This window comes from Moschus berezovskii, chromosome 20 (genome assembly GCF_049115385.1).
Source record: "Moschus berezovskii isolate FMDL1 chromosome 20, NW_MosBer_1.0, whole genome shotgun sequence".
Taxonomy (NCBI): Eukaryota; Metazoa; Chordata; class Mammalia; order Artiodactyla; family Moschidae; genus Moschus; species Moschus berezovskii.
Window position 1 is genome coordinate 56,498,958 of NC_142479.1, and position 26,597 is coordinate 56,525,554.

At 58.1% G+C, this 26,597-nt stretch overlaps 1 protein-coding gene across 2 annotated transcripts; it reads left to right on the forward strand.

The window, feature by feature from the left end:
* Window positions 1-1,407: 1,407 nt before the first annotated feature.
* On the forward strand, window positions 1,408-25,132 carry ADAM11 (ADAM metallopeptidase domain 11). Of its 2 annotated transcripts, XM_055408058.2 has the most exons (26): window positions 1,408-1,611; window positions 2,083-2,258; window positions 11,108-11,184; window positions 11,375-11,441; window positions 12,435-12,520; window positions 12,610-12,685; window positions 13,093-13,159; window positions 13,228-13,295; window positions 13,639-13,713; window positions 13,798-13,869; window positions 14,030-14,196; window positions 14,708-14,792; window positions 14,914-15,004; window positions 15,114-15,165; window positions 15,646-15,745; window positions 15,836-15,907; window positions 16,002-16,094; window positions 16,460-16,540; window positions 17,013-17,063; window positions 17,167-17,230; window positions 17,454-17,553; window positions 17,756-17,875; window positions 17,967-18,135; window positions 18,225-18,339; window positions 18,427-18,517; window positions 19,208-25,132. In XM_055408058.2, the coding sequence occupies exons 1-26, from the start codon at window positions 1,542-1,544 to the stop codon at window positions 19,254-19,256; spliced, it is 2,334 nt and encodes a 777-aa protein (XP_055264033.1). In that variant the 5' UTR covers window positions 1,408-1,541; the 3' UTR covers window positions 19,257-25,132. The 2 variants fall into 2 exon arrangements, with proteins under 2 accessions (XP_055264033.1, XP_088685292.1); XM_088829166.1 differs by lacking the exons at window positions 1,408-1,611; window positions 2,083-2,258 and adding an exon at window positions 7,614-7,874.
* Window positions 25,133-26,597: the final 1,465 nt, after the last annotated feature.

The following is a 26,597-nucleotide window of genomic DNA, read 5'->3' on the forward strand; positions in this document are numbered from 1 at the left end:
TGGAGGAGGTTTCCAAGATGTCTCCAGGATGAAGGAACAATCAACTCAGGCTTGCTGAGCATCTGGGTCTGGAATGGCAGGTGGTTGGATGGGGGGAAGGGGAGTCGCCATGTTCCCAGCATTGATGTCAGAGCCTCCTGGGAAATCGCCTTCTCACTTCCCCTGGGCCTAAAATAGAGCTGGGGGGGGGGGTGCTGTCACAAGCTAAAGGCAGCACCCTCCCTGACAGAGGCCCTGGATCCCCAGGGAAGCAGAAGACCCAGCAAGGGCTCCACTCCTGTTCCTTCCTCAGTGACCTGTGGGTGCCCACTGTGGGTGCAAGGATTCTCTGGCCTGGGGCACAAAGTCAAGGCGAGGCCTCACCAGCGGACCTCATGTCTTACCTCACCTTACCCCATCTTTGGCTCCTGGAACCCCGTAGCAGGGGTCAGACATCCCGGGCCCCAGTGGGAACCCATCTTGCTTGGGAGTCTGGGAGCTGAGCTGGGGGCCCAGCTGGGGAGGTAGGCACAGAGGCCAGATGGTCTGTAGCCAGGGCAACCTAGTCTGGCAGAGAGGGGAGGCTGTGTGCTCTAAAGGTATCTTCTGCTCCTCAAAGATGTGGACTGCCCAAAAGGAGGGACAGAAATGGGACACGCTACCCTCTTGTAAATTACGTGGCTAGTTGATGTATTTGGGGGAAGGAGAAAATATCAGGGCACCCTGTGTGAGGCACTCAGCCCAGAGAGGGAAAGCCAGCCTCCTCGGAGGACCGCAGCAAGGCCAGGAGACCCCGGGTATCATCCACCCAGAGAAGGAAACTGCTGGATAGAAAGGGGTCTGGTTTGAAAGGACCCCCAGTGCCCTGCTCGGCCACGGGAGATCCCAAAGGCCCGAGCCGACTGTGGGCCACAAAAGCCCCTGCCCCTCACTCCTGTCCCTGGCTCCCCAGCCTTCGGTGGAGGGGGGCGCTTGGGGCTGGTTGCAAGGAAGCCCCTTCCTGGGTTCGAAGCCAGAGCGGGGAGCACCCAGGCGGGGCAGCCATGGATCTGCCCCACAGGGGCCATCTCCGGCTCAGAGCCCGGGGGTCCCTCTGTACCCCGCCTCCCGCCCCCTACGGGCCGACGGGTCCTCGCAGCTCCCCGGGCAAGGGCGGCTGAGGAGGGGCCCGCGAGGTGGACACCGGCGCGCCCCGCCCCGCACCTGCCGAGGGGGCCGGGGAGGCGCGGGAAGGCGGGTCCCGGGCGGGCGGCGCCTCTTTTGTCCTCGCGCCGCGGCGGCCCGGGCCCTGCCCGGCTGGGGGGGCCCGCGGGGGCCGGGGGCGGGCCCTCGGCTCACGTGCTCGCCGCTCGGCTCTTAACCCGGCCCGCCGCCCCGCGGGATGGCCGCGGCCGGAGCGCGCTGAGCCGGGCGCCCTCCCCGCCGCCCGCCGCCGGCCCGCGCCCCCCGCCCGGCCGCCCGGCGCCCCCGCCCGGCCGCCCGCAGCCCGCGCCTCCCCGCCCTGCGCTCCGCCCGCCCGCGCGCCGCCGCAGCCCCCGGACCCCGAGGATTATGAGCGAGCCATGAGGCGGCTGCGGCGCTGGGCGTTCGCGGCGCTGCTGCTGCTGCTGCTGCCGCCGCTCCCCTCGCCGGGTGAGTGACCCCCGCCCGGCCCGGCCCCGGCGCCCCCTCCCTGCCCCCGCCCCGGGTTTTGCGGCAGTTTCTGCTGCAGCCGCCTTTTCTGCAGTGCTCGGGGTGACAGCCGGTCCCGAGCGCGGGGGCCGGGGGGCGGGGGAGGAGGGAGGGTGCAGGCACCCACCTGTCCCCATCTGGCCCCCACCGCGGCCAGCCCCCTGTCGCCGGCCGTGGAGCCTGCAGGTCTCTGCGGCTTTGCGGGGAGATGGGGTTGGGGGGGCAGTCGTGACGGCCGGGCTGGAGGGCAGCAGCTCCTGGCCCCTGTCCCCTTCTGCAGGGCAGCAGATCTTCCCTCCCAGAAGCCACCCCCCACCCCGGGCTCCAAGGGCCACAGCAGAGTGGGGGAGGGGCGTGCCGTACCCACCCCGTGCCCTGGTCACTTGCTCCACCGGTGGGCATCCGTCTGCAGCCACGGCCTTCTCTCCCCAGGTGTGGGGACCTGGGGTCCAGCTGGAGCTCTGCGCTGGAGGGTCTCTCCACACTTGGGGGGCCCGGAAGCCCCGGAGGTCACTGAGCCCAGCCGTCTGGTGGGGGAGAGCTCCGGGGGAGAGGTCCGAAAGCAGCAGTTGGATACCAGGGTCCGCCAGGAGCCTCCGGGCGGCCCGGTGAGTGGGGCCGGCGGTGAGGCCAGGGGGCTGGAGCAGGACTTAGAGCTCAGGGGCGACCACGGGGCAGCCTGGGCTTGGGCGCCTCCCCTTCCGTGCAATGGGCTACCCAGAGGGTGCTGGAACCCGCTAGTGGGAGCACCCGCCTGACCCTCTCCAGGCCTCCTCCCATCAGGGTGGGGATTCCCTGCCTTCAGAGGACCCAGAAGGCCCAGGGCTCAGTCCAGCCTTGGTCAGCCTTCCACCAGCCCCGTCTCCTGTCCAAAGAAAAGGTCCTACACCACATGGAGCTTGGGGAGGGCAGTGAGAGGCAGGAAGAAGCAGCTAAGAACCAAGTCAGGGGTCAGGGCTCCTGGGTTTCTGCCACAGCCACTCTCAATGGGCTTTTGGAGGGACCAACTTAGTGCTTGCTTCTGCCTCAGTTTCCCCCCGTGCACTGATAGAACCGATGTTCTCCTTCCCTTTCTTGATGTGGGTGGGGCCTTGGGATAATGTTCGAGGCCCCAGGCTCACTCACAAATGCCAACTCCACTCACCCCCTGTCCCTTTCAGCTGCCAGGCCCCTCCTGCCTCCCTGAGGAAGGTTAGAAATGAAGGAGATTAATTGCAATTAATAATTAATTAATATCATGTGAATAATAATCACCCAGATGGAATATTCATTCAGCACGCCTCGGCTATCCAGGAGCTCGAAGCTGAAAGTTAGCCAGGCCAAGGGGGTGGCGAGGGCGGGATGGCGAGGCCTGGCAGAAACAGGAAGAGTGGAGAGACTCAGGGGAAGGGTACCACCAAGGTCTGGGAAGTTTTGGCAGCTGGGAGTGGTGGGAGGTGAATCGAGCTGGGCAGAGAGAGGAAGGAGGGAAACGGAGGCTAGCATTATGGACATCTGTCAGACTGGCATCTGGCCCTGCCTAATGTACTTGGTTAAAAGCCCTTAGGGGGGGTGGAGGGGGCCGTGGGGGTGCAGGGGGAGCTACTCGGGAAATGGAACGGAGCAGGAAGGCAGCATGCATAATAGATGGACCATCACTCAGGGCAGTGCCTGAGAGAGCAGGGGAGGGGGTGTTTAATGGTCCTGAGCAGGGAGGCCTGGGGGAGGGGGAGAGGGGAGGGGGAGAGGAAGGTGGGCTAGAAGGAAGGGTAAGGGGATGGAGGCCGCCCAGGCTCCCTGGCAGGTGGTAGATGGGCAGTAGGGATGGTCCCGGGGCCAGGGATGGGGTCATCCCAGCCTGGCTGGGTTTGGTCCTCAGTCCGACTTTCTCCCCTGGTGCCCTGCTGCCTGTGAACCATGGCTGGGAGCTGACTTCTGTTGCAGGCTTCTGGGTCTCCTGATTGGTATCCTAGGGGATGTCCAGATTGTAGGAGGGGCTGTCGCCACAGTGGGATCAGAGGACAGGGATGAGGGAAAGCTGGGGGCCAGGGAGGAATGAAAAGTGGGTGCTCCTTCAGCTTAGTGCTTCCTGAAGAGAGAGTCACGGGCAGGATTCCGAGGTGTGGTGGTGCCTGTGATGGAGGGGCGATCAGGATGGGTGCAGCCAGACTGGATGGGATGCCCAGAGGACAGGGGACTCTCTTTGGGTGTTGCTCTGCTGGGTGAATGGCTGGCGTGTGTGTGTGACCAAGTCTGAATAAGCCAAACAGGGTGTCTGGAGGGCAGGAGTGGAGGGTTCTGTGGCTCTGTGGGGCAGTGGTCACAGTCACCTCCAGTGGGGATCACCCTCCCTTCCCTTGGACCTCACCTCAGCCTCCCCAGGAGACTGACTCATTGCCCTGCCTTGTGTATACTTGTTTCCCCTGAGGTGGACTTCTCACAACTCTGTAAGGCGGGGAATTTTTGTCTACCCATTTTGCAGATGCGCAAACTGTGGCTCAGAGATGTTAAGTAACTTGCCCAAAGTCAATGAGATCTTTAAATATATGTATATATATATATTGATCTATATATATTGATCTGGCTACACCAGATCTTAGTTGCAGCATGAGAACTCTTAGTGCCAGCATGTGGGATCCAGTTCCCTGATCAGGGATCGAACCCAGGACCCTCTGCTTTAGGAGCACAGAGTCTTGGCCACTAGACCACCAGGGAGGTCAGTCAATGATACCTTTATCAGTGAAGTGATTTTCTCCAAGACCAGGGCTCTTCCCATGGTGCCATTCTGTACTCTGGATTTAGGCACAGGTGGCACTTTCCAACCCCACCCAGCACAAGGGAGACAAGATGAGATGTCTAGAATATTCCCTCCTCACTGGAATGCCTACTGCTCCTGCTGGGCATTTCTCCCTGGAACTTTTGGCCTCAGAACCTCCAGGGCTCTTGGTGGAGCCTGTGCAGCCCTGAGCCCAGTGTCCCAAAGGAAGTGCCCCCCAACCCCCGCCACTGTGTGGTTTCGTCCAAAGTTCTTACACCCATTTGGGACCTCAAGCCAAGCAAGTTGTGGGGACAGCAGTAAGATCTCCATCTGCTATGGGTCACATGGTGAGTTTGGGGACACATGCTGGCTGGCAGGGTGGGATAGAGGGATCCGGGGTGCTCACCTGCTCGCACCTTTCTGAGCCCTAGCTTCTGGATCCCTCAAATCAAGATGATGAGAACATTCATCGCAGACCCACCCACTGCCAGGGGGTGGTGATGGGGAAAGACTCCTGACTTTTGTGAGTGGGGTCCAGGGAGAGGGAAGCTGACCAGGGAGAGGGAAGCTGTCCAGGAAGGAATTAGAAGCTAGAGAAATTAAAGCTTAAATTTACTGGGCCCTTGGTGGGACAGACACTGTTCTGCCTTTGTGTCTTATTAATTTATTACACCCTCAACCCAGGTCCAGGAGGTGAGGATATTATTATTCCCATTTCACAGACGAGGAAGCAGGCAGAGAGGTGGCGTGCTCCAGGTCACACAGCACTTAGGGAGCATGGTCCAAACTGATTTCCAGGGCAGCCCTCTTAGCCAGTGCATGCTGGCCTCTCGCTCAGGGGTACAGCAAAGTGGGGGCCAGGGGACTCTGCCCTCTTTGCCACAGCTCTCTTCAACACCTCACTTCTGTCCAGTTTGCAAGCAGGCTGGGCCTAGGGCCAAGAGGTGGGGGAGCTTCTGGAAGTGCAGAAACTTGTGATCAGCGGGAAGCTGCAGCTGGGAGTGAGGTGGAAGAGTGAGCTGGGCCACAGTGTACAGTCGAGCTGGTTATTCACTGCACAAGGGTACTTGGGTCAGTGGGCTGAATGGATTGGAGGCTATCTTGTTCTGAAGGGATCAAGCTGCTATGTGGGCTGTGCCTCCCCCTGGAAAAAACCCAGCCTCCTTCAGAACAAAATGGAGGGCAGGATGTGAGTTAGTGAACAGAGGGTCCCAGGTCCAGGAGTCGGCAGAAGGAGGGAACCTCAGTCACTGGGTTGCGCTCCTGTGAGGGCTTGCCCGACCATCAGTTGCCACCTGGAAGCCCTTGACCAAGGGTGTGTGTTGCAGTGTTCATGCTGTCTTGCTGCAGAGGGTTGGGGGGCGTTTAGGCAAGCGTTAGTTTCCCTGCCCTTGCAAGATGGCAGTCACGGGCAGGGAGCCACAGGATCTGTGCCTGGAGCCCTAGTACCCTCCCTGGGCCAAGACTGTGCTGTGGTTTCTGCGGCCAAGGTCACAGCTCTGCCCTGGGGTCAGAGGCAGGAGGGGGTTCCTGGAGGAGGCTGGTGGCTGGAAGCCAGGGCTAGAATCTGCTCTGAGTCCAGCTTGCTCCAGGGAGGGCCATGAACCAGCCCTGCCTTGAGGTTGGGCAGAGAGAGAATTCATTCAGGAAGCTCAGTTTCCCTTTGAAAGGCTGCGCCTGTGGCTTGAGGCAGGACAGCTTCCGTGGGTCCTGGCTCCCCTGCTTCTGACTGAGTGACCTGGGCAAGCCTTCTTAACCCTGACTTCCGTATCCATGAGATGGAGGTAACAGTGGTCCCTACTTTGCCAGACTGCTGGGAGGATTAGAGATGATGGGTGTCAGGTGTCCTGCCTGGGATCCAGCAAGAGCAGATGTTCAATGTCTGTCAGGCCTGCCCTCCCTCCAGGGCCAGGGGTGGCAGGAGCGCTAGGTGTCAGAAACTGGAGCTAGGCCATTTAGGGTTACCTGTCAGACTCCGGGCAGGTTTGCCAGACTAGCCTGTGGACTTGGCCTCACCTAAGCACCCCTCCTGATTGCCTAGAGGGACCCAGCTGCCCAGACCCTGTCCCCAGAGAGACTAATGACCCTGTAAGGAAGTGACTCTGTCTTCAAGCATTTAGGTCAAATTCCATTATTGGAAATTGCTCACTCCCCGGGACTCCCATGGTCCTGCTGAAAAGTGGAGCCTCATTGCATCTTGAGGGACCAGGGCAGGGAACGGGGGGTATTTTTCCCAGGTCGGGGCTCCTGCCTCTCTGGCTCCTCTCCATCTGCCACCACCAGCCCACATGGTTTATCCAGTTCCTCAAAGCTCAGTTCTGCTGGAACATTTCCACTTCTTTCTTCATTTATTATTACTAACCCTTGTGAGGTGGCTCAGATGGTAAAGAGTCCACCTGCAATGCGGGAGACCTGGGTTTCATCCCTGGGTTGGGAAGATCCTCTGGAGAAGGGAACAGCTACCCACTCCAGTATTCTTGCCTGGAGAATCCCATGGAAAGAGGAGCCTGGAGGGCTGCAGTCCATGGAGTCGCAAAGAGCTGGACATGACTGAGCGACTAAGCAAAACCTTTGTGAGAATAACATGTTAAAGAGGGCTTTCCTTTAGTCCTCACGGCAGCATCAGTTTACCAGTGGAGAGACTGCGGCTCGAGGGGGGAAGCAGCTCACTCATTCTTTCTGATGCCTTTCCTACAACATAAGTGTAGGGGCTCCTAGGCAGGAAAAAGCGTGGGTGCAGCTGGAGCCCCAGGGGCCTGTGCGCCACCCCTGTGAAAAGTTGAATCCGTGACCAAAGAAATCAGTGTGCCCAAGGGCCCAGAAATAGAGGGGAGCCAGAGCCCTGTCAGGAAGATCCACTGGGGAAGGGCTAGGCTACCCACTGCAAAATTCTTGGGCTTCCCTGGTGGCCCATCTTTACCCAGATGGTAAAGAATCCACCTATAATGTGGGAGACCTGGGTTCAATCCCTGGGTTGGGAAGATCCCCTGGAGAAGGGAAAGGCTACCCACTCCAGTATTCTGGCCTGGAGAATTCCATGGAGTGTATAGTCCATGAGGTCACAAACAGTCGACACAACTGAGCCACTTTCACGTCACTTCAGAGCCCTGTTGGGTGGGTGGGTGGAGACTTGTGGTCGCAGACGAGGGTGAGGAAGAGGAGATCCTGGAAGAGAAGGAGGTTTGGAGGGAGGGGTTCAGGTTGCTGTGTGAGGAGTAGCACCTGAATGTTTGAATTTGGGGGCATTTGGGAACCAGAAAGGTCTTTAACCTCCTCCCGTAGGTGTAGAGAGGAGCCCTGGCACCCATACTGTCATTCTAGAACTTCAGCAGGGTCTTTACCTCCTGACCTCTGCATCCTATCTGGTGGTGGGCAAGCAGATGCCTGGAGAGTGGACCAACTGGCGACAGGGAAACCTCGGGGTGGGCAAGGTCACCGCAGCCAGGTGGGCACAGTGGCTGTGAGCGACAGGAACGCCAGCCTGAGGGTGAGCCTTGACCCAGCGCCTTCCCAGTGTGGCCCCGGGCCAGTCACCTCCAAGTGTCCCTCCCTGGCACTTATAAAATGAGCACCAGACGGCCTGGGCGGGTTGAGATCAAATGAGCCTGAGCACATGGGAGCCGGTGGCCGGCAAGCAAGAGGCAAGCTCAAGGCACGGGGTGGAGGCTGTCACCAACAGCCCTGAGCCGTGTGTGGGTGAGGACGGCAGTCAGGGGCCCTAGGGGCTCCCAAGGGAGGGAGAGGGATCACAGGAGAGGTCAGGGCCGGGCCGGGCCGGGGCAGGAGGCCAGCGGGCCAGGAGCAGTTGGGTTAATAGAACATGAGCTGAAAGCTTGACTGGGGGTGGGGTGGGGGTTTAGGACTCTGGTGCCAGCAGAAGCCCGCTTCCAGCCACCTTGGGTACAGAGGTCCTGGGGACTGAGGTGGGTTTGCTTGATCTTTCCCTTCCTGCAGACAAGGGGTGTCTCCATCATGTCCCCCACATCGGGCCAGGTCAGGCAGACCTGCACAGCTATGCACTTTCCTTCCCCTTTCTCCTGGGCCTGCCTCCCAGCCCCCACAGCAGCCCCTGCACTGTCCCAGGACCCCTCCTGCTGGGACACAAGACACAAGCTGCCGGGGAGGCGCCCAGTCCCCAGTTAGGCCCTGCCAGGTAGGGAGGGAGCCAAGGCCTCGGCAGGCTGCAGAAGGGCTGGGGACGAAGAGAACCTGGGGTCTGCTCCCACACTGATCTGGCTTTCTCCAGAGGGGGTGGTCAGCTTGGTCCTCGCAGAGAGCGGGGAGCCTAGTGGGTTAGCTCACCGACTTCCTAAGTAGGGGAAATTCTGCAAGCACCAGGGTCACCCCTTCCAGAATCCTCCAAGCCCAGACAGCCTCTGCCACACAAGCCAACCTCACAGGCTTGCATCTAGGCTCCTCTTACCATTTTCAGGGGGAAAAAAATCTGAACTCAGAGAGGTTGCTGGATTATCTCTGAGGCCACCAGCTTCCGAGAGTGGAATCAAGCCAAGGGGCCTGGACAGGTTGCTCACCTGGCTGGCCAGCATAGGGGCAGGGACAGAGGCTTGTCCCTGGGGCCAGAATGAACAAATAGAAACAAACCTAAGGGAAGGAGAGAAAAGAGGCGGTCCAGACAGGGATGGGTGGGGAAGGCAGAGATAGTCTAAGTCCCACAAGGGGAGAGGGAGGGCAAGGATGGGCCAGACCAAGGAGGTAGGGTACTGGGGACAGAGCTGGCCAGGGCCCAGGGGCAGGGGGAAAGCAGAGATGATCCAGGCCAAGGTGGGGAGGAGGAAGCAGTGACTCCTTGTCCTTGACTTTCTATTTCAAGTCTAATCGATGCTCTAGGGGCTCAGGATGAGGCTTGGAGCTTCAGTCAACCTGGGATGGGGTGAGTCTGTGTCCTTGGGGCTCAGAGGGCTGCCGACCCAGGCTCTGGCCCTTCTGTACTCTCACCCTGCTTCCCAGGGCCTCTCATGGACACTGGGCCACTTCCACCTTACCTCACCTTCCAGGTAGAAAGGCCCCAGAAGCTGATTCCTGAGGCTTGAGTCCCAGCTCTTCCACTTCTTAGTCTTATGACCATGGGCGAGTTAGTTAGCCTCTCTGTGCCTCAGTTTCCCCATATGTCAGATAAGGATAACAGTAGCATCTATTCCATTGGGTTGTTTGTTGAGAAGATCGAATATGATGATACTTAAAGTAGTTTAGGCTTCCCAGGTGGTGAAGGGGTAAAGAATCTGTCTGCCAATCCAGGAGATGCAGGAGGTGCAGGTTTGATCTCTGGGTCGGGGAGATCCCTTGGAGGAGGAAATGACAACCCACTCCAGTGTTCTTGCCTGGAAAATTCCACGAACAGGAGACTGGTGGGCTACAGTCTGTGGGGCTGCAAAGAGTTGGACATGACTTAACGACTGAGCGCACACACACGTAAAGTATTTAGAACAGTGCCTGGCCCATACGAAGGGCTCATGAAGAGTATAGTCTAGGCAGTTGACCGGGAAGCTGCCTCGCTCCAGGCTACGGGATTTTGTGACATTGTGGCTCCCCTCCTTCTTGTAACCTACTCCCCCCAGAAAAGACAGCCAAAAACTTCCTCACACCTGTACAGCTTGGTGGTGGGCCCCTCATCCGGGGATCTGGATTTTAGCCTTCTTGAATGGACGGGCATGAGAAGAAGGCTCCAGCTTCGCATAGTCCCTTCTCCTGCTTCCAGATCTCTTGTTAAGACCTAAGGCTTGCAGTGGGCATGGGAGCTGAGAAGGCTGACTCCCACTCAGCCCAGACTCTCCTGCCCTTTCTTATCTCAGGGTCGGTTTCCTTCCAGGCTCACTAGCTTCAGCTCTGGAGTCTCCACCCCCCACAGTAGCTGGGCGCCCAGGCCTGGGAGGGCAGCCATCTTGCTCAGGCCTGGTACATTGCCATGACAACCTGGAGCCTCCCAGCCCCGCTGCAAAGGCCCCTCTGAAAAATTTATCGGGAAAACTTCCGTGTTTAAAAATTAACCATGGGATTGAAATATTAAAGATGAGCTGCTTTGGGCGAGGCAGAGGGCAATGGACTTGAGGGTAGAGGAGCCAAGTTCTTTCCTCCTGACGGACTGGTATTTACCCATTACCCCAGCTTCCAGGGGCCCTCCGATCAATTCTAACCCTGTCTGGAGCATCCAAGGCCTCCTCCATAAATTGAGGCTGGGGCCAATGTAGGGAGGGGGACACAGGGAGGAAGTGAGGGACCTGCTTCAGTGGGGCCCCGGGGTCATACTGCACCCCATCGCCTGTTTGCCTCTTTCCAATGATACTTCTAGGGGCCTCCCTTTAGTCCACCTGGGAGTGGGGATGGCCCTGCCGACAGCAGGGAGGGTCTGGTGTGAGGCAGTGGGCAGGCTGAGCTGCCTTGGTCCTTCCCTGCTGCTCCTGTAGACTGGCCCCAGGGAGGCACCTACACCAGAAAGCGTGGCTGGCATCTCGAGAGCAGGGAAGTCAGTGCCTCGGGATGTCCATGTCTGCCCCTCCACCTCAGGAAAGGAACAGGGTCTTGAAGGAAGATGAGCTTGGAGGAAAGCATCTTCCTTCCAAATCAGTGGTCCCCACAGCTGCTGGAGCTGGGCCATCCCGTCCCCAGGGCTTCTCCCTGTACCCGGGTTTCCCTGGCCCCCCAGTTCCCACCTCCAGGCCTCCCCAGGTCGACTCCCCTTCTGCCTTCCCTCCTTTCTCCCAGCCTGTCCATCTGGCCCAGGTGAGCTTCGTCATCCCAGCCTTCAACTCCAACTTCACTCTGGATCTGGAGTTGAACCAGTGAGTATGGCCTGGAGTCCAGGGGCTGAGCACTCCACGGGCGGGCAAGGCATGGCCTGGGCTTGTCTGGCGGTGGGGGCTGGGGGCTGGGCTGGGGCAGGGGGCCTGGATCTGAGCAGGGTTGGGTCCCAAGCAGGACCCAGCCCCACCTTGACCCCCTTCTTCCTCCTGCCCGCTCTGTCTGTTCCAGTCACCTTCTCTCTTCACAATACGTGGAGCGCCACTTCAGCAGGGAGGGGCCGACCCAGCACAGCACCGTGAGTGCCTTTGGAGGGGGCCAGGGAGGTGGAATGATGGGGTAGGTGGTTGATGGAGGTGGGCTTGGGGGTATACTCTGCACTGGGGATGGGCCTGGGCCCTCCAGGATCAGAGTCCAGGTGGCCTGTCAAATGGTGTGAAGCTCTGAGCTCCCCTTGCCCAATTCCAGGGGACAGACCCCAGCCAACCTGTCTGCCAGCCTGGAGACATTTCAGGACCCCCCAGTGCTCCATGGCCAGAATCTTGCTCAGCACCAAGGCCCCAGGAATTCCTGGCTCCCTGGGACCCCAGGGTCCCAGGCCTGAAGGCCCAGGGGTGTGAGCAAAGATGAATGAGTGTCTATAAATAGCCTCAGCCCTCCCCCTCCAGCTTGTTCAGTAACTGGAGCACAAGTAATTCTGCAGGAAGCAGAGGCGAGGGGTTGTCAATCCCCTCTGACCCGCGAGCCGGGCCGGGAGGACACGTGCTGCTCACTTCCTTAGCCACAGACCACGTGACCAGGGGTGGTCCACGGAGGCTGTGGCATCTGTGAACACACTGTGTGTGAAATGGTGTGTGCGTGTTGAGGGTGAGCCCATAGCTCTCATCTGATTAAGCAAGCTGATCCATGGTAAGCACTTAGAACACTGCCTGGCACACAGTAGGTGCTATGTGAATGTCATTTAGTCTTCTCAAAGAAGTCTGTGACCCCTGTATCAGCCCCAGTTCAGGGTTAAGAGACACTGATGTGCTCCAGGGTCCTCATGTTGTAGATGAGGTAAGGGAGGACCAGAAAGGGCTAGGAACTTGCCCAGGGTGAAACAGCCAATTAGGAGAACAGCCAGAGCAGAGCCAGGCTCCAGGTCCCCAGATTTCCAGATACCCCGGGATTTCCAGGTCCCCAGAATTCCAGCCACCTGCACCCCACACAGGGCAGCTTCAGTAGCCCTCACGCATTTTCCTGCCTTCATGCTGGGAAGGAGGCATGTCCATCACCCTCTCTGCCCCTCTAGGGTGCTGGAGACCACTGCTACTACCAGGGGAAGCTCCGAGGGAACCCCCACTCCTTTGCTGCCCTCTCCACCTGCCAGGGGCTGCAGTGAGTGTGGGGAGGGGCTGGGTGGTGGGAGGATCCTCCAGGCCTGGGGTCGGTGGGGACGGTGGGGAGCTGCGTTTCTGTCACTGCAGTGGGGTCTTCTCTGACGGGACCTTCACCTACATCGTGGAGCCCCGAGAGATGGCTGGGCCTCGGGAAAACACCCAGGTGAGCCCCTCCCTGCTCGTCGTCCCAGTGGCTGTCATCCCAGTGGCTGCGGCTGCCTCCTTCCCCCCTCCCACCCTCCTCCGCCTTGGTAACTTCAGCCTCACTGCCCTCTGCAGCGACCCCAGCTCTGGTTCCCTCCTCCTATGCCCCCCAGCTCCAATGTCCCCTCTGTCCTCCAAGTAACCTCCCACCAGGCTCCAGTGTCCTTTGCCCCTGTCTCTCAGGGCACTCCCAGGTCTTGACCCCGGAATCTGAGCATCTGGGAGACCAGATCCGACATGGGAGCTCCGGCCAGTGCTGGGTCACCCTGGGGTAGGGTGGGGGGAAGGGCTGGAGATGTCCCCCCACAATGGGGCTCAGAGCAGACTTGGCCGGCCCCCCCAAGAACTCATTTCCCCTCATTGCAGGGACCCCTTCCCCACCTCATTTACCGGACCCCTCTCCTCCCAGCCCCCCTCGGATGCAGGGAACCAGGTAAGGGAGGGAAAGCGGGGCTAGGGAGGGGGCCGGCTGTGCCCCCCTCACCGGCACTCTCCTCCCAGGCTGCCTGTTTGCTGCCCTGGACCATCCTGCTCCTCCGAACAGGCCGAGGCTGAGAAGGAAAAGGCAGGTACGGGGGCCCGTACAGACCTCCCACTGCAGGGACCTCGGGCAGTGGTCCAGGCAGGATACCCCCGTCTGTAGCCGGGGCAAAGGAGGGCTCTGACTGATGTGGTTGGAGATCAGAGAACACCCCTGGGAGGAAGCCCCCCACCCCACTCCCTAAGGCTAGTGCCTACACACAGCTCCACCCTGGGCAAACCGAGGCTGCCTGCCTCACACCAAGGTTGGATGGGACCCCCACCCGTGGGGAGCTGGAACTGTTCCTGGCTGGAGCCCAGCCCCTCGAGAGCCTGTCTAGGGCTTGACCAGACGTGGAGGGAACTGATTCCCAGTGCCCACCCACCCGCTAGGTCCGCCGGGGCAACCCTACAGTGCACAGTGAGACCAAGTATGTGGAGCTGATTGTGATCAACGACCACCAGCTGGTACGTCCCGGGCAGGGTGGGCGGTGACTTTGGGAGGAGGGACCGGAAGCAGCCTGGCCCTCTGCGCACTCCCTTCCCTCCCAGTTTGAGCAGATGCGGCAGTCGGTGGTCCTCACCAGCAACTTTGCTAAGTCGGTGGTGAATCTGGCAGATGTGGTGAGCAGCCTCCCTCCCCGTCCCTCTCCTCCCACGCCCCGCACTAATGCACACATCCTCGGGGTGAGCGCTCAGCGGCGTGGTCAGCCTCCGACCCCCACTTCCTGGAGGGACAGGTTGACCTCCAGCCCCCTCCTCATCTTCTCCCTTCCTGGCACAGATGTACAAGGAGCAGCTCAATACCCGCATCGTGCTGGTTGCCATGGAAACGTGGGCAGATGGGGACAAGATCCAGGTGCAGGATGACCTCCTGGAGACCCTGGCCAGGCTCATGGTCTACCGGCGGGAGGGCCTGCCTGAGCCCAGCGATGCCACCCACCTCTTCTCGTGAGTCCCCCACTCCATGGACCCTGCCAGCCTCTGTTGGTCATTGCAGATCACAGAGTTACTGAACATGGCTCTGGGCCAGGTGCTCTTGCAGGGTGAGGGGACTGGGATCCCCTTGTACCTGCCGTTGCAACAGTGGCTGGTCATCTTCCCCTGCCTCTTACGCTGAGGCCCCTTTTCCCTACCCTGGTGACCTTCCTCCGACCATTTCAAATGGTCCCAGCATCCCTTTCTCAGGGACCCAATGCCCTAGTAATGGAGAAAAATCTGATAAAAGGTCCCTGCAATTAGAGATGACCTATTAGAAATCCTACATTTGGCTTATGGGCAAATGAACCCAAAAGGGGAAAGGGGCTTGCCTGAGTCACACAGGCTGACATGGAGGGCACTGCTCATCACCTCCCCATGGAGGGGCTCTGGTATGGGCTTTCAACTGTCACCCCTCACAGCCCAGGCTAGCCACCAGGGAGAACAGGCTAACCAGTTCTCCTGGCAACCCTCTCTCTTCCAGGGGCAGAACTTTCCAGAGCACCAGCAGTGGGGCTGCCTACGTGGGGGGCATCTGCTCGCTGTCCAGGGGAGGGGGCGTGAACGAGGTAAGCTGGGTGGGGGCGTGGCTGGGGTGGGGGGTTGGAGGGAGGGGGCTGCAAAGGGCATGAGCATTGTGCCTTTTGGAAGGATGTAGACAACTTTGGGTTCCATCTTCTTCACCCCAAGTATGACAACATGGGGGCCATGGCGGTGACCTTGGCCCAGACGCTGGGGCAGAACCTGGGCATGATGTGGAATAAACACCGGAGCTCGGCAGGTATCAGTATTACCCCCAGCCCAGACCTACATTCTAGAAGTGAAGAGGGTGTCCACACAAGGGGGACCGTCTTTCACCGTCGCTTATATTCACCTGGCTCAACTTACAGGGGACTGCAAATGTCCGGACAACTGGCTGGGTTGCATCATGGAGGACACTGGGTGAGTTCCTGGGCAAAGAGAACCGCAGGGTGAGCATTGGGTGACATTCTGAACCTGGCTGCCTCAAGAAACCCCGCTTTCGGGACCACTCAGAATTCCAAGAAACGCAGTTGTCTGTGGACACTGTACAGGGAGACAGACACACATTCCCTAGCCGGACGCCAGAATTTTCCAGGCTGCAAGGCGCATAGTCGCCACTGAGCGCCGCCAAAGCCTCGTTTGGAGGCCCCGTCCCTCCTCGGCTCACAAACCTCCCTCCGACTCTCTCCGAGTCCTGGGGTTTCCGGGAGTCGGCGTCCCCCGCCCACTGCCCTTTGATGGGCAGGCGGGAGGATTTTCGTGCAGTGTCCAGGCACATAGATCTTCAGCCTCCTCGAGACAGTGACCGAGTCCTCCGGTGCACCCCATCCCAATCTTGAGAAGGGGCGAGAGAGTGCGCCGGCGGGCACTCAGCAGCACGGTCCCGTCACCCCTGCCCAGGTTCTACCTGCCCCGCAAGTTCTCGCGCTGCAGCATCGACGAGTACAACCAGTTTCTTCAGGAGGGCGGCGGGAGCTGCCTCTTCAACAAGCCCCTCAAGGTATAATACCAGCCGCAGGGCGAGGAACGTGGGAGCGGGGCTTGGGCAGGGTCCCGGCCAGACTCGCGAAACGACACCCCTTCCCCGCAGCTCCTGGACCCGCCTGAGTGCGGGAACGGCTTCGTGGAGGCGGGGGAGGAGTGCGACTGCGGCTCGGTGCAGGTGCGAGACGGGTGCGGGCGCCAGATGGGAGGCGGGGGACGCGGGGGTGGGTGCGAGGGAGGGTCAGGGCTCGCCTTCTCTCTGTGTCCCTCAGGAGTGCAGCCGCGCGGGAGGGAACTGTTGCAAGAAATGCACCCTGACTCACGACGCCATGTGTAGCGACGGTCTCTGCTGTCGCCGCTGCAAGGTGAGCGGTGAAGCGCAGGGCGGAAAGGGGGCGGGACCGGGAGGGACTGGGCAGAGGACGTGTAGGGGGCGGGGCTTAGGGAGGTGGGGCCGTAGGGGCGGCGGGGCTTAACGCGAAGAAAGCGCCAATGGGAAAGGAGAGGGGCGGAGCACCCTACGTTCTACTGAGGGCGGGGCTACGGGAAGTGGGGCGGAGCACCTGCTGATAGGTGGTGGGGTGGGCGGAACCCTGAGCGGGCCTGAGGGCCGTGCGGGTGGGCAGGAAGAGGTCCGGGGCGGAGCCGAGGAGAGGGTGCGGCCGAGGAGGCGGGAATACGCGGGAGTGCGTGGCTCTTGCTTGAACCCCGCAATGCTTACCTCCTCTAGTACGAGCCGCGGGGTGTGTCCTGTCGAGAGGCTGTGAACGAGTGCGACATCGCGGAGACCTGCACCGGGGACTCGAGCCAGGTCCGCCCGTCCCGGCTGCCCTGCGGACCCCCGAGCGAGGCGGCCACTATCCCTCTCCCCGCCCCTCCTCTCGGCTGCTGCCGTCGCCACCGCTGATCAGGCTGTTTCTCATCTGAGGAGTTTTTCATGCCTCCTGACTTTGCTCTTCCAATCATTCGACCAGTAGTCTGGCTAGGTGCTGGTGTGTAATAGGGATAACAGTGGATAATAATATTATTTAATGTCTAAATCCTTATCACATGCCAGTCATCAAGTACTCCCAGTCCTGTGAAGTAGGTGCAGAAAACTGATGGAGACTGGAGAGGCTTTGGGACCTGCTAAGCCATGTGATCTGAGTTCTCTGCTCTTGTTTTTGACATGGAGGGGCCCTGGGGCCAGAGACCCCACCTGGCAGGCCTTTATTCTTCCCTGGAGCCGAACTTAGCTCCCAGTCCTGGGGCAGCTTTATTCAGTCTAGTGCCTCTCTCCACAGTGTCCACCTAATCTGCACAAGCTGGACGGTTACTACTGTGATCACGAACAGGTACGAAGGGGTGGAGGCTCCGCCTCGTCTGGGTCTCTAGCTCAGTCCAGTGTCCTGTCTTGTCCTCAGTGTCTCTGTCCCTTGTCTCCTGATTGTCCCTCAGGGCCGCTGCTACGGAGGTCGCTGCAAAACCCGGGACCGGCAGTGCCAGGCCCTTTGGGGCCATGGTGAGTCTTTGGTTGGAGATGGGAGAAGGTATCTGGAAGACTGGAATTGAGAGGCTGGAGAGGGGGCAGGCTCTGGCTGAAAACCCCTCCAACAGATATGCAGTTCCCCAGGATCTCAGTGACTCAGCTGGACTTGGAGTCAGGCCATTGTTGGAGATGCAGGCCTGAGGTCCAAGGTGGGTTCTGGAGTGGGTAGGGTGATGCTGGCCTCTTCTCCCTACAGCGGCTGCTGATCGCTTCTGCTATGAGAAGCTGAATGTGGAGGGGACAGAACGTGGCAACTGTGGGCGCAAGGGGTCAGGCTGGGTCCAATGCAATAAACAGTGAGTTGTCAAAACTTCTGGTTGGGCCATCCCAGTTTGGAGGCTGGGGCTCTGGGGCTGGGCAGGGTTTTTTCAGAGATGGGGCAGGCTGTTGAGTCCTAATGGGAGACTCTGAAAAATTGGGGGATGGGGAGAGGGCAGACACGAGGTCTGTAGTTGGGTCTGAGGTCAGATTTGGGGCCCACTGTCTCCACACGAACAGGGATGTGCTGTGTGGTTTCCTCCTCTGTGTCAACATCTCTGGAGCTCCCCGGCTGGGGGATCTAGGGGGAGACATCAGCAGCGTCACTTTCTACCACCAGGGCAAGGAGCTGGACTGCAGGTGTGGCTGGGACCATGGCTGGGGAAGGGGAGGTTGCAGCTGTGTGAGGGGTGGAGGGCAAGGGCAGAGGTTGGCTGTGCCGTCTCCCCAGGGGCGGTCATGTGCAGCTGGCTGATGGCTCAGACCTGAGCTATGTGGAGGATGGCACAGCCTGCGGGCCCAACATGTTGTGCCTGGACCATCGCTGCCTGCCAGCCTCTGCCTTCAACTTCAGCACCTGCCCGGGCAGTGGCGAGCGCCGGATCTGCTCCCACCATGGGGTGGGTGTCTGGAGGCCAGGGATCGCGGGAGGGGCTTATAAGAGGGGACTGTACTCTGCTCACCTGTACCGGCACCACTCTACCTCTAGGTCTGCAGCAACGAAGGGAAGTGCATCTGTCAGCCAGACTGGACGGGCAAAGACTGCAGTATCCACAACCCCCTGCCCACGTCTCCGCCCACGGGGGAGACAGAGAGATATAAGGGTGAGGCTGGAGCTGGCCAGGGTGGGGTTCTGTCTTTCCCCTTCTCCATGCCTGCCCCTGCCAACCCCACCCTGCTCTCCTCCCCAGGTCCCAGTGGCACCAACATCATCATTGGCTCCATCGCCGGGGCTGTTCTGGTTGCAGCCATCGTCCTGGGCGGCACGGGCTGGGGATTTAAGTAAGACGCGAACACGCCCCCTACACCCCCTGCATCCCCCAGGGTTATAAGAACCCCAGGCTGTTGGAGCTGAGGGGACCTCCCTGAGAGGTTAGCTAAACCAGAACTCACACATCGCAAGCCAAGTCAGCCCACAGGGTCTTGTTTTTATATTTTAACAAATCAGTTACTCAGACTTTTAAAACCCAGGGATTTTATGTTAAGAATCTAGATTTCCAGCTTCTCTTGAAAAATGAGAAGATTGGGTCCTCCCTGTTCTTCAGTGCCTCCCAGCTTGGCCACAGAGTGGAGCTGAGCAGGGGCTGCCTGAGTCCCTAGTCCCCAGGCCCTACCCAGCCGAGGCTGTTCTGTGGGCACCCACATTGGAGGCCCTCAAGCTGGTGTAACCCTTCACTGTACAGATGACGGATCCAAGGCCTAGGGTCAGGCGGTGAGTTAGTTGCAGTCAGTCAGGGCTCAAATGCAGGACTCCACTTCGGTAGGTTTTCCTGGACCTGCTCTTCTTTTGTTTCCTCTGAACATGAGACAAACATCCCTGGGCTTGTCATTAGCATCTAGGGACAAAGGAATGTCTAGCATCTCTGGGGCAAGGTGTCTCCTGGGAGCCAGAGGCCCCTCCCTGGGAGAAGGGGAGGGTCACAGAAGGCTTCTTTTTCCTTTCTCTGCCTCGCCTTGCTTTGGCTCCTGAAGAAACATCCGCCGAGGAAGGTACGACCCGACCCAGCAGGGGGCAGTGTGACGCCGGCCACGTCCTCCCTCCCGCTGTCCTTGTCTCCATCTCATTCGTCAGTCACCTCGCATTCTGTCGATGGGGAGCTGGGGCCGGCTCCCCCGCCCTTGCGGTCACGGCTGTCACGCCCGGGGTGGGAGAACCCCGCTCCAGGAAGAGTCCTCAACGTGCCCTGTGCCCGCTTCTCCAGCCCACTCACCCCCTCAGGCCTTGGTCCTTTAACTCCTGCCCTTCCAGTGGTCAGCCCACCTCTGGCCCCGTGGACCTGGAGCTGTGCGAGCCCCCCCACCAGGCCTCCCCAGGGAAGGGAGCCTACCTCTGCGTCCCATCCGTTTTGTCTTTCATGTCGCCACTGTCTGACCTCCCGCCAGACCCCCTTCCCTGGCCAGCCTGTGACTCGCTGCCTCCAGGGCCCAGCACTGACCTCCCGGGGCCGGCTGAGGTGGGGGTGCTCTCCCTCTGGGCCCTGCCTCATATCCTCCCCTGATGCCCCCTCTCCGTTCCAGGTCTGGAGGGGCCTAAGTGCCACCCCCCCTCCCTCCGAGTCTGGCGCCCACCATCTTCACCCAGAACCAGGAGGCTGCCCCCGCCCAGCCACGGAGGGAGGCACCATGCAAATGTCTTCCGGGCCCAGCCCTTCAACTCCTGGCCCCACAGGGGCTTGGGGCCGGGTCGTGGCCTTGCCCTCACACCACCAGGGTGGACCAGGCCTGGAGGGCATTTCCCTCATGGTCCCCCACCCCACCTCATGCGGCTTTGGCCTTGCACACCAACTCTCCTCCTGTGAATGTAGCCTCCATCATCACAGATTGCCACAGCTCAAGTTGGGGGTGGGGGGAAGGCACGCACCCAGCGATGGGCGTGGCCTGGGATGGCCCCGCCTCAAAACCAGGCAGCTGGGACCTCAAAACCAGGCAACTGGGACCAGGGAGGGTCTAACCTCTCTGGAACCTAGCGAGAGGGAGCTGACATCAACCTTTTATTTTTTTCCTTTTTTTTTTTGGCTTTACTGAATCTCAACTGATGAATGTAACTTTGGGGGTGCTTGGGCCAGGCAGCTGTGGGGATATTTTGACATTTGCAGGAGGGACTGAAGGAGCTGAGGCCTGGCCATCCCTCTGGCCCTCCCCACAGGGGTGGTCACACCTGGCATGTTCTCACTGAACGTGGAAATCCCCAAGCCAGGCAGAGGCCTGGCAACCCTGCGCACCCGCTCCGCCCAGCCCTGCTGAGCTTGGAGACAAGTCCGAGTGCTGAATCAAACCAAAGCTGCCTGTTCCGTGCCCGAGGCCTAGGTTATGGGTACGGTGACCACACATCCCAGATTGTCTTCAGTTCCAAAACAGTCGTCCTGCTGTCTCTGCCAGGACGCATGTATTTAGGAGGAGGGTAGGGTCCTAGAATATATAGTCCCTGAAATAACATGGCACCTTCCCACTTTCAAGAATGGTGATGCTGGGACTGACTCAGGGTTTAGGTGCCCCTTGGCATGGCCTGGAGGTCCCAGGCCATCTACTGGGAGAGCACTCTCCCAAGGAGGGAAGGCCAGGGGTGGCCCAGTGCCTGGAGGGTTAGGGGCTCTGCCTGTGATGTGCGAGAGGAAGTAGGAAAAGGCAAGTCTTACGTTTGATCCTCAGCTTCCAGAAATGTCCTTAAGGCCCTGTCAAACCCATTCTGCTCCTTAAACCCATTCCAGGGCCGAGTAGTAAGTTTACAGTCATTTTCCCCGTTAGTCCTCCAATCTCATCCCCACTGCAGCCGAACCTGAGGCCGAGGCTGGGCAGAATTCCTCAGTCCCCCCACAAACAGTCCTGCCCATGGCCTTTCCTCATGACCCTCACTTGGGACATAGGAGCTCTGGCTCCTTGACTGCTAAAAACCAGCCGGCAGGGGAAAACTGGGGATCAAGCTACCTTCTGGATGAAAGCCACAAATGAATGGAGCTCCTCTGCCCAGGGATACCCCCAAGCCTCCCCAGGGGTTTCTGAACACCCCCAGGGTCTTTGAGCTGCCTGTCTTAGCTCCTCCGGGGCATCTGTGAGGAGGAATCATGGAAGAAATGGCTCCCTGTTACCACCCCTCAGGGCAAACTGGGGACCGAGGCCCACTGACACCCTTTAAGGTGGCCGAATGCGGCTGCAGTGGGGTCCTCGATACTGAGCTCCAGCTGGCACTGCCCAAGCAAGGGAGTGGGTGGGGTACCCCTCTGGCCAATTCTGCCCCACCAGCCAGCCACACAACCTGAGGCAGGGGCGGGAAGCTAAGGGCTGGGTTTTGCACTATTGCGGCGGTACCTTAAGGGATCCTCTTGTACACACACGCACACAGGTGGCGATGCATCTGGCACAAGCATTTGGATCCACATCTCCCCACAAGCGTGAATACCTCTGCACACACGGGCACGTCTGTGTGTGCGTGCACATGGGGTGGGGGTGGGGTGTGGAGAACCCAAGACTTCCTGTGACCAGTCCACCTGGCTCCCAGCTGTCCCATCCTCCTGCCCCACCCTGGCAGCCCCCACCCTGGTGGCGCCCAGGGAGGGGTGGAGGCACACTGACATGGGCCTGGAACTGGCTCCAAACAGCATCCTGTAAATATGTCATCTGGGGCTCGGGGTGGGAAGGCAGGGACAGGAAGGTCCATTAAAGATCACGCGTCCCAGGGCTTCCATGGAACTCACACCAGCCTGTGTCTCCTTTCTGTGAATGACCACACTGTGGCCCAGGACCCTCCCCTGTGCTCCGTGGCCCTGGAGGGAGTGTGATGGCTGCACACCAAAAGCGGGAAGGGAGCACCCAGGACTGGGTGCTGGGAGACTGGGAAGAAGGGGCATAGTTTTCCATTCACGGCCAGGAAACAGGGACCGACTGGGTGGAGGGCCTGGCCCTTCCGCTTCCTCACTCTCCCAACAAAGAGAACTGTCCTTTCCGGTTTCAGCAAAGTAGATGGGAGGTGAGCAGGAAAGCATCTCAGCAAGAGGCAGAAGACTCAACTTCCTTTTATGGTTGAAGCCAGACTCTCCTCACCTCCCAAGAGAGTCCAGAAAGCTGGATCAAACCGCTCTCCGGTCCCAAGGGTGCTGTGCTTTTAGGCCTTCAGAGAATTGGCTCTTGCCTCACTGTGCCTGGGGCAGGAAGGGGCTGAGCACAGCCAAGGCCAAGAGCCTTCCCCACACTGGGGGCGAAGTTTGAGCCAAGGACCTAGTCTTCCCATCCTGGCCTCCGGATGCTTTGGGCCTGGAGATAGCTGGCTCTGAAAGTCCTGCTTGTTCAGGGGAAAGATAAGATGAGAGAGGTTGGGGTGAGGAGGAAGGAAGGGAATGGGAGAGAGGAGATAACGGGAGCAGAAATAGCAGCAGCAGAGGCCTGGGAAGAGCGAGCAGCAAGCTGCTCACCAGGACAGGAGCCCCCAGGACCCCTTTGGTCACGTGCAGAGAGAGCAGGACTCGACCCGGGCAAGGCTGGCCTGGATTCCTGGTCCCCACCCTGTTCTGGCATCTCAGTCCCCCAGCACATCTGGAACCTCTGCCCCCAGACTCCCCCACTGCAGAAGGTCAGCTTTTCCCCCAGTGGGTTCACAGGCGAGGCAGCCCAACAAGAATCCATCTCCAACCTCAGTCATGACCTGAAGTCTAGGCTTGCCCTCTCTTCTCTCTTCTGGGCTGCAAACCCTATTTACAGCGTCATCACTTCCGCCTCTCAACTCTGCCATCCCTGTCTGTACCCCTTATCAATTTCCGATCCGTGGTGACCTTCAAACTTGGTCTGATGTGTATACAGCTGACACTTCAGATAGTAAAAAGTGTGGCTGTCTGACTTCCCTGGTGGTCCAGTGGTTGGGAATCCACCTGCCGATGCAAGGGACACAGGTTTGATCCTTGGTCTGGAAAGATCCCACATGCCAAGGGGCAACTAAGCCTGTGCGCCATGACTACTGAAACCACGCTCAAGAGCCCCTATTCCTCAATAAGAGAAGCTGCCGCAATGAGAAGCCCACTCACCAGAGAGTAGCCCCCATTCACTGCAACTGGAGAAAGCCTGCGCACAGCAACGGAGATACAGTGCAGCCAAAAATAAATTAAAAATAAATAAAGTGTGGCTGTTGGCAGACAGTGGTGGGGGCTCAGGGTAGGCTCGGCACTTGGCTCTTGCAGGTCAGCGCTCCACCACTCATAGCTGCCTCTCAACCCCAGGAGCCCCCAGAGCTGCCTGTTGTTTACATGGGTGCACAGTGATGCAGGAGGTTGCAGAGGGGAGCAGGTGCAAGGGGTTGCAGCAGGAATGCCAGGGAGACAGCACCTCTGATGCCAGCACCCCCGCATCTGCCCAGGTGTCAGACTCTGTAGGCTGGCATGGGACAATCAGACCTGGCCCAGACAGGTGACTGGAAAACTAAAGGCAGCCCTCGTTTAGTGAAAGTTCACTTTATGCCTTTTTGCTTTTACAAGAGACCTGTATTAGTACCTGTTTTCCTAACTGAAAGAAATTTGGAGAGGATTTTTTATTTAATGAAATAGCATTCAGCATCTGTTTGCAGTAGCTCTTACAGAGGCCTCGAGCACCCCGAGGAGTGAGAGTGACACCAGAAGTAACCACACTCAGCATCTAACGGCCATAGCTTTTTCTGTTCACTTGGGTTTTTCTTTTTTGGCCATGATGCATGGCAGGAGGAATCGTAATTCCCCTGACAAGAGATCAAACCCATGCCACCTGCAGTGGAAGCGCAGTGTCCTAAGCACTGGACCACCAGGGAAGTCCTTTTTCTTTTTTTAAACCACCATAGCTTTGAACTGTGAACATCTGCACTTTATCTCAATTTATTTTGTGCATCTGTTAGCAAGACGTTTCCGTTTCCTAAGGTAATTGCTTCTTCGCTTTACACCATTTTGGCTTATGAAAGGTCTCCTAGGAATGCTCTAATTTGGACAGTGGGGAAACCTGTGCTTACTTTGGCTTAGAACATGTCAGGCAGTTCTGACAGAGTGGTGCCTAAAAAGTGTGATGTGGAACCAGAAATTAAACTTGCTCTGAAGACCACCTATTGAAGGGACGCCTGGGTATCTGGTTTTTCAAAAGTAGAAACAAAAAAGTAGATTAAATGATTCCCAGTGTGCGTCTGTCTCCTTCTCTAAACCAGGACCTGCTTGCTGAGGATTTATTATTTATTTATTTTGGCTACACCACTGGGCATGTAAGATCTTAGTTCCTCTGCCAGGGATGAAACCCATGCCCCCTGTAGTGGAAGAAGGGAGCCCTAACCACTGAACTGCCAGGGAAGTCCCTGTTGAGGATTTCTGCGTGGATCATGGGTGCAGGTTTCAATTCCCAGTGCTATTTGTTTGGGCTAATGTGTGGGTCCCCTTGGTGTCTTCATGAGTTGGAGGTGACCAAGATTCAAAGCTGGGGACATTGGCACCTTGTGGTTGTTTAGAGCCTACTTGTGGAGTTGAAGGAAAGATTGAAATTCATTCTGCCTCATCCCAGTGTCTAGACCAACAGAACTGAATTCAGTCCAACAGAGTTGAATGCAGCCTACACAGACAAGCTATGTATGCATTAAAAAATTTTCTGGACTTTCCTGGTGGCACAGTGGATAAAAATCCACCTGCCAGTATAGGGGACACAGGTTCGATCCCTGGCCTGGGAAGATCTCACATGCTGTGGAGCAACTACACCCCTCTGCCTCAGCTATTGAACCTGGGCTCTAGAGCCCGGGAACTGCAACTACTGCAGCCTCTGTGTCCCAGAGCCGGGGCTCTGCAACAAGAGAAGCCACGGCAGTGAGAAGCCCACACGCCACAGTGACGAGTAGCCCTGCTTGCCGCAACTAGAGAAAGCCCAAGTACAGCAATGAAAACACAGCACAGAGAAAAAATTCAATAAAATTTAAAAATAAAAATTTCTAGTAGGTGAAGTTAATACATTTTACTAAATCCAATGTGGACTTTCCAGGTGACACTAGTGGTAAAGAACCCTTCTGCCAAATGCAGGAGATGTACCCTGGAAGATCACCTGGAGTAGGAAGTGGCAACCCACTACAGGACTCTTGCCTGGGAAATACTATGGACAGAGGAGCCTGGCAGGATACAGTCCATGGAGTCAAAAACAGACACAACTGAAGTGACTTAGCACGCAAAGACACTATATCCATAATAATTTCATTTCAACATGCAATCAACATAATCATTGAGATGTTACATTGGTCTCTTTGGGTTTTTTGGAGGTTTGTTTTCTGCACTCTGTTTTTGACGTCAGGAATGTATTTTCACTTAAAGCACATCTCAGTTTGGGTGAGCCATGTTTCAAGCACTTGATGTGTGGCCAGTAGCCACCAGAATGAATGGCTTAGGTTCAGACAATAACTAATGCTACTAAGTTGCAGTATCAAACCCAGGCAACTTGGAAATCAGGCAAGGACCTGAGAGATGAAACAAAGTACTGCAAGAAAGATTTGAACCAGCTGCCAGGGGCAAGACCTTATAGAAGGTCAGAGGGATCTTGGGTGTACCTTTCTAGAAGGCAAAAGAAGGGCTAGGAGGACTTTGATAGGATTGGGGAATTTTAACTTAATCTAGACTGAGAGTTCAGGATGTGTCCTGCCCTCTGAGCAGCTCTGGCCCCCGGGAACTTGCTGTAAATAGAGAGTCCAACTTCTATCAACATTTTCAGAAGGTCAGCGGGAGAGAGGCAACCCTGGGCCTGAGGCTTGGTGTTGAGGACACCTCTTCTTGCCGAAAGGAGTTCATAGGCTGTCAGTAACAGCTTCAGCTTTAGCATTTGGCCTTTGAAGATGAAGATTTAGTCTCATTTCTTTAAAAAATATGTATTTTTCTTTAACTACCCTGGGTCTTAGTTGTGGTATGCTGGATCCAGTTCCCTGACTAGGGGTCGAACCTGGGCCCCCTGCATTGGGAGTGTGGAATCTTAGCCACCAGACCACCGGGGAAGTCTCATTTCTTGAGGTGCCACAGATACATTTAAGGGACTGAGGTCTGCTCAGGCCCCCAGGAGTTCCCACCCAGTCCAGAGACCCTCTGAAACCTGACCTTAGCTCTACATTCATGGGGGCTCTTCAGGCCTCCTGATGTCGAAAGCAAGGTGGGAAATAAATGTCGGTCAGCACTGTGACTCAAGTTGTCATTGTCCTTTTTTGATATTACGACCTGGACGCCATTCCCCTGGCGACAGCTCCGGAAACGAGCACTGGCAGCCCTCGGGGCAGGAGTCGTCCAGAGGGCTCACTGTCACCTGAACTTGGCAGAAACCTCTCCTTGCTTCCTGAGGTTGATGAGGCTGCAAAGCCCTGGCCACCTCTGCAGTCCAGATGAGCTGTAAAGGCACAAGACACACT

Coding starts and splice junctions, on each gene's coding strand:
- ADAM11 (XM_088829166.1), top strand. CDS start 7,614: ATGTTTGAATTTGGGGGCATTTGGGAACCAGAAAGGTCTTTAACCTCC. Junction 15,908..16,001: donor GCGACTGCGGCTCGGTGCAG/GTGCGAGACGGG, acceptor TGTGTCCCTCAG/GAGTGCAGCCGCGCGGGAGG. Junction 16,095..16,459: donor TCTGCTGTCGCCGCTGCAAG/GTGAGCGGTGAA, acceptor TACCTCCTCTAG/TACGAGCCGCGGGGTGTGTC.